Source organism: Arabidopsis lyrata (assembly GCF_000004255.2).
Source record: "Arabidopsis lyrata subsp. lyrata unplaced genomic scaffold ARALYscaffold_320, whole genome shotgun sequence".
NCBI classification, from domain to species: Eukaryota; Viridiplantae; Streptophyta; class Magnoliopsida; order Brassicales; family Brassicaceae; genus Arabidopsis; species Arabidopsis lyrata.
In genome coordinates, this window is record NW_003302327.1 from 2370 (window position 1) to 9724 (window position 7355).

Sequence of the window (7355 nt, forward strand, 5' to 3'; positions counted from 1 at the left end):
CTCTCGCTTGTTACTCCACGTGAATAGCGGACTATGAGTCCTCATATCCACTAAAGAACAATACCGCCCACACCACTTCTTGGAAATCTTGCATGCCCGAAGTAACCAGAAGAGAGAAGAATCGGATCGTGTTCTTCAAAGTCAAGCGTCTCATTGAACTCGCCTAGAATAATTCACGGTTTGCCCCGAAACGATGAATACAATTTATTCATTTAACTAACCATATTTTTTATTTATTGGTTATTTAATTATATCAAAGTTAACATATTTTTTAAAAATATAATTGATGATAAAGCATTAACAAAACCGAACCTAATTCTTTTAAATCTATATTTTGTTGGATAAGTTTGATTTTTTTCCTGCTAGATAGATTACTATATAAAACTTTATTTGGTAGAAAATCTTAACATTAAAACAAAAACAAAAAATCAAACGGAATTATTATTTTTACTTAAATAGAAACGAGTAAAAAAAAATAACGAGTCCAAGATTGTTCATGACGATATCATTGAGGTGGTGGCAAAAGTGTTTATGAGCGCGTGTATTTACTTAGGCCTTAGAAAATCAAGCAAACATTAGCGCGTGATTGTTATCTGCGATATATGCGGCTGGTCTTGCTTGATTCTTCAGGAGTATTTAGACCTAATTAGACGTGGCATGAATCGTACCGTAGACACATAATACTACGATGACCAAATGTCCGAAACAATACACTTCACTTCTTATTCACTAATTTGACCTAATCTTATCCTCAAAAACGACAGCCTCCTCTTTTTCAGAAAAGAAAATGACAGCCTCCTCTTTTTGAGAAGAGAAAATGACAACCTCCACTACGTTGCTGTCGTTGTTCATGAAAGAAGATGAAGAGCAAAGAAAAGAGCAACGAAACTGGTTGGATCTTCCGCCGGAGTTGACGACTTCGATCTTGCTCCGACTTAGCGTGACTGATATACTGTTTAACGCTCAGAAGGTGTGCAGACAATGGCGACGCGTCTGTAAAGACCCTTCGATGTGGCAGAAAATCAACTTGCGAGACTGCCTATTCTATCGGTTCGATTTCGAGGGCATGTGTCGTCACATTGTTGATCTCAGCCAGGGTGGCTTGCTAGAGATCAACATTGGACACTTCGTGAGCGATTCTCTCCTCAGCTACATCGCCGATAGGTTCTCTCTCTCTCTTCTCTCTATTCCTTTCGCAAGCTACGTTTGAACTGTTTTTCATGGAAATCTCCAAATGCTGTTTAGAGAAATTATGGATTTTATTTGATTTCACTGATCTGTGAATTAGACACAAAATGTCCCAGTATAAGAAATCTCTGATATGTGTTTGTTCCTTTTTCTCCTGAGGATTAATTAGGGCAAAATTTTGATAACTTATAATCGTTTTTTTTTTTTGTTAATCATGTGTTAATTAAACTCAGTTTATCATGTCTTTTTAATTTCCTTTTACCTGATCTGGTGATCTGCAATGAATGGACTTTGGATATTCATTTACTCAAAGTTTTCTTTTAGGTACTCTACCTTTGGGGTTTGACATGCACGGATATGAAGGCTAATTTTGATGCCTTAATAGTCTTTTAGAGTAAATGGTTTCGATTCTCATGCGGTCATGCCTTATCTAATAGTGTTTTAGAGTAAATGCCTTAATAATGGTTTAGATATAAAGGCTAATTGCTATGCTATGACGCTGTTAGAAATTTATAATAGTCCTTTAATTGTTCTCACATTGTTCAAGTCTTGTTTCGTTTCACACCGTTATTATCATCATATATCACTTTACTTGTCATGGTTAAAGAAAACAAGTAGTAATCAGGTTATTAGCATATATCATTAGCTTGTAGAACTCTTATGATAGACCACTTACTTAAAGCATCATTGTTAATTTTCATGCCTTAAAAGTATTTTAGGGTAAACGGTTTTGATTTTCATGCCTTAATAGTGTATTAGAGTAAATGCCTTAATTTTTAGATATATATGAAGGCTATTTCCATGCTATGACGCTGTCCAATCTCACATTGTTCGATCGAGTCTTGTTTTGTTTCACTGTTATTACTCTATCATCATATATAACTATACTTTACTTGTCATGGTTAAGGAAAACAAGTAGTTAGGTTATTAGCATATATATATAAGAACATCATTAGCTTATAGAACTCTTATGGTTTCGTTTTTTTTATAACCTATTGTTGTTAATCTTCTTCCTAGTTTATGATTTAACTCTTCACGTAATTATTTGCAGATCAAGTAATCTGAAAAGTCTTGGACTTTCAATCTATGAACAAATGACGAACGAAGGAGTTATGAAGGGAATTGCAAAATTTCCATGGCTTGAAACCCTCGAGGTCTTCCATTCATCGTTTAAATTGGATTTGAAGGCTATAGGCCACGCTTGCCCACATCTAAAGACATTGAAGCTAAACTTCTCAGGCTGCCCAGGGCATGAAATTTATCTTATAAGTCAGTTAGATTTCATTCCCCCTCCCGTCGAATGTGATGATGATGCCCTAGCAATCGCTGAAAGCATGCCGAAACTACGCCACCTCCAGCTTATTTGGAACGGACTGACCAACACTGGCTTGAATGTCATTCTCGACGGTTGTCCTCACCTGGAAGACCTTGATGTGCGCAAGTGTTTCAACATTAAACTTGTCGGGAATCTTGAGAAGCGATGTTTGGAGAGGATCAAAGAGTTGAGACGCCCCGGTGACTCAACCGCCGATTACCCATATAATATCGGTGTGTCGACAACTGTGCTTCAGATCATGATTAAATGTGGATTCATTCCGAGACACAGGGTTGCTTGTTGATGGTCTTGTCAACTTATGAACTCGTTTATGTCTCTTCTTTTCTCTATGATGCCAGTGACTATTATTGGTATTAGATACTGAATCTTTCTGAACAATGCAGAGAACATGTGGTTTTTGTTGGTTTTGTCAACTTATGAACTTGTTCATGTCTCCTCTTTTTTTTTCTCTATGTTGGTAGTTCTTATTTCCTTCTAAACTTTTTAAGCTTTGAGCGCGTGACTGTTGCTCGCGAAAACGATGCAATGGTTTTTGATTTTTCATAGGTGTGTAGATCGTGGCGCGGAGTCTTTAAAGACCCTTGGATGTGGCGGAGCATTGACTTAAGAAACCGCAGAAGCTCGGCAAAAATGAAGCAGAAGCTCGATATCATGTGCCGTCACGTTGTTGATCGGAGCCAGGGAGGCTTGGCTGAGATCAAAATTTGGAACTATGGTTCTAATGGTCTCCTCAATTACATAGCCGATAGGTTCCACATCTCTCTCTTCTTCCATATGACTCACACGCACGCAAGTTTTGGTTTTCTTAAAGTGCTTTTGATTTCACTCGTTCAATGTGACGAGAGTGATTGAGAATTGAGGAAAATTTTGTTTGCTTATGACTTTGTTTGGAGGATTTTGTTATCTAAATCTCGAATCTCTGATAAAATGCACTTCTTCACGTTGAGTGGTTTTGTTAACGAAAACTTTTAAAGTTAAATTTTATTGGGCAAGTTTAAACTTGTTCTTTCTAGTAATTTAATTTAATATGTAAACTTTTATTTGGTATAAAATCTTAGCATTGAAACCTAAAAACAAATCAAATCGAATTATACTTTTACTTAAATAGAAACGAATAAAAAAAACATTAGCGCGTGAGTGTATTTGCCTAATTATACGTGGCATGGATTGTACCGTATACTACGACGACCAAATATTTGACTTGGGGACGGAAGCACAAAGGTAGACATCACTTCTTTTATACACAGATTTGACCTAATTTTACCCACAAAAATGACAACCTCCGCTTTTTCAGAAAAGAAAATGAAAACCTCCTCTCCGTCGCCGATGAAAGACGAAGAGCCAAGAAACTGGGCGGATCTTCCGTCGGAGTTGACGTCTTTGATCCTGATCCGTCTTAGCGTGGCTGATATTCTGGACAACGCTCAGAAGGTGTGCAGACCGTGGCGACGCGTCTGTAAAGAACCTTCGATGTGGCGGAAAATCGACATGAGAAGCCTGATCAGAGATAGGGGAATGCTCGACCCCTTAGCTATCATGTGCCGTCACGCCGTGGATCGCAGCGAGGGTGGTTTGGTCAAAATCCACCTTGGGAACTTCGTCAACGATGATCTTCTCGACTACATCGCTGATAGGTTACCTATCTTCTCTCTATCTCTTACCACTCGCTATGTTTGTTTCATGGGAATCTCTCCAATTTTTTAGAGAAATTGATGGCTTTAGACAAATAAATATGTGTCGGTATATATTTTGAGTATCTGAAAATGTGTTTGTTCCTTTTTTTTCGTGAGGATTAGGGCAAAACTTTGTTCATTAATTATAAGAGATCCCCATTTAATTATAATCGTTGATTTTTATTTTTATTTTGTTTATCACTCGTGTTAATGAAACTCCACTTATCTTGTCTTTTTATTCCCTGTTACTGGATTTGCTATGAATGCACTTTGGATATTCAGTTACTCTTACTCGAGAATGTATGTCTTGCAACTTAAAGTTTTCTTCTAATGTACTCTACGTCTGGTATGAATGCACTCATGTTTGCAACTCAATGTTCATGCCTTTATAATGTTTTAGGAGTCAAAAAAAAAATCAGTTTTATTTTGGAGTCACTGGTTATATGATGATGTTATGATAGTCCTTAGTTCTCACATTGTTCGATCGAGTCTTGTTTTGTTTCACATCGTTAATTACTGTCATATCATACATAATTACTTGTCCTTTGTCATGGCTAATAATGATAACAAGTTGTTAGGTTATTAGCATTATAAGAAGGCTATTAGCGTTATACAATTCTTATCATAGACTTGCTTAGTTGCTTAAAGCATCTTTAAAGTTTGATCTTTTAGGTCCAAATTGAAACAAATGGTTTGCTCTTCTGTGCTGTTCTTATTTACATGCTTCTGAGTTGATTAGTACTATGAGAATTTCTTATGTTTTTTTTTTTTAAGAACGTATTGTTGTTCTTCTTATCGTTTATGATTTAACTCGACACGCTATTATATATTTGTAGATCAAGGAATCTGAGAAGTCTTGGACTTGGAATGTGCTTTCCAAGGGTGACGAGGCCAGGACTTATGAATGCAATCACAAAACTTCCATTACTTGAAACCCTCGAGGTCTCACACTCATGTTTAAACCTGAGTTTGGAAGATATAGGCCACGCTTGCCCACAGCTAAAGACATTGAAGTTAAACTCCTCAGGGGGTTTCTGGAACTCTCGCAATGATGATGATTATGCCCTAGAAATCGCTAAAAGCATGCCAGAACTACGCCACCTCCACCTTTATGCGAATAACCTAAGTGACACACGCTTGAATGCCATTCTTGACGGTTGTCCTCACCTGGAACGATTGATTACAGATGTGTTGCAAGCTTAACCTTGTCGGAGATTTGGAGAAGCGATGTTTTGAGAGGTTCAAATACTTTGGACACACCAAATCATGACTCAACCTTTGATCACCCATTTGCTATCACTTTTTCAATGACTTGGACAACATTGAGGTTTACTATGAGTAGATAGTGAATCTCTCTGAACACAGGTTACTTTTGATGGTCATGTCACATTATGAACTTATGTCTCCTCTTTTCTCTATGTTGATTACCCATTTGATATCACTTTTGTCAATGACTTGGACAACTTGAGGTTTACTATGACTTATATCCGGACTAGATAGTATATCTCTTTGAACACAAGTTGCTTTTTATGGTCATGTCACATTATGAACTTGTTCATGTCTCCTCTAGTCCTCTTTTCTCTATGTTGGTTTGGTAGTGTTTCAAAGTCCCTTATTTTCTTTGTACGTCTTAAGTTTGTAGCCGTGATTGTAACTCGCGTACGATGCAGAAGTTGTTTCTTAAGAAATTTTTTTTCACAAAACACACTTCTTAAAGTTTTTCTTTTGACTTTTGGATAAAATCAAAATGAGTTCTCATGGATTAGCCAAATAGTATATTATTTTGACCAAAATACATTTTTAACTAAATGAACACAACTATTCTCTCATTTTCTTCTAGCTATTCGTTTGATTAATAGGAAAAGTAGAAAAGGAGTATAAGATGATAGGAGAAGTAGAAAAGGAGTATGAGATGATCATGAAAAGGACAATACAGAGTATTTGTGTTTTGACTGTTAATCCAAATACCACCACCTCAGTGATAAATCAGGTGAGTAGCTATTCATTGTGTGTATCGATATTCGATTCTTCATCCATTTTAGTACCTCCACTCCCTTGTAAGATCTCAACTTATCAATTTGAGTTGTACCTAATGTTTTCATTTTTTGATTTTTGATTCCCGTGTAGTGTACATGTATATATATGTGTGAAAAAAAAACCAAATAGGTAGTCAAAAGTCTATGTGTTCTTGTATTCATCAGTCTCTTGATTTGAAGAGAGGGACCGAATTATACAAAATTCTTGAAAACTTGAAACTGATGAAACGTTTTTGAAGCCATGTTGCAATAACTAGTCCCTTTGCTTGTTCTCACATAGACAAGTCTTGTTTTGTTTAACAGTCACTCTCACCACACTTACTTTGTCACTGTCATCTCCACTTGTAGAACTCTTAGAAACTTTAGACACTTGTCTCTTGTACATTGGTTCAATTTTATTTTTACAACTCAAATTTAATTATATAACTAAATTATAAATATTAATTTGGTTTGAGAGACACTTTGGGTTTCTCATGAATAGAGATGATCTTATGTCTCATATGTACTAGTTAACCCAATTTAAACAATATATTAATTGTTCATATATATCACTTGATTCCTAAGTTGTTAAATTGTTATATGCTTGTAAGTTGATAACTGATCAATATTATCAACTATGTAAAAATATTCTTTTGAAGTTATTTTGAACTTGTTTGAGCGCGTGTTGACTTCACAGGATGCGTTTTGAAATCAAAATGCAATATTAACATCTATTACATATTTTATTCATTCACCTTTAACTATTTATTCATCTAACTAACCACATTTATGATTTATCCATTATTTAATTCTATCAAATTTAACATATATAAACAGTAAGCAACAACGACTAATAATAAAACATTAACAAAATCAAACCGAATTTGTTTAATTTAAATTTAAATTTTATTGGGTAAGTTTGAATTTGTTCTTTCTAGATTACAATGTAACTTTTATTTGGTATAAAATCTTTAAAACAAAACAAAAATCAAACCGAATTATTTTTGTACTTAAATAGAAACGAGTTCAAGATTTGGTCATGACAATATCAGTGGTGTGAGCGCGTGTATTTGCTAAAAATCAAGCAAACATTAGCGCGTGGGTGTAGTTGCCCTAATTATACGTGGCAGGGTTTGAGTTAAG

At 35.5% G+C, this 7355-nt stretch overlaps 1 protein-coding gene and 1 pseudogene across 1 annotated transcript; both read left to right on the top strand.

Annotated features, from left to right (window-relative positions):
* Nucleotides 1-649: 649 nt before the first annotated feature.
* Nucleotides 650-2964, top strand: LOC9298651 (putative F-box protein At4g05475). The gene is made up of 2 exons (XM_002862526.2): nucleotides 650-1164; nucleotides 2240-2964. Exons 1-2 carry the CDS (start codon nucleotides 818-820, stop codon nucleotides 2805-2807), a joined length of 915 nt encoding a protein of 304 aa, XP_002862572.1. The 5' UTR covers nucleotides 650-817; the 3' UTR covers nucleotides 2808-2964.
* A 709-nt stretch (nucleotides 2965-3673) lies between these two features.
* Nucleotides 3674-5764, top strand: LOC9298650 (annotated as a pseudogene).
* Nucleotides 5765-7355: the final 1591 nt, after the last annotated feature.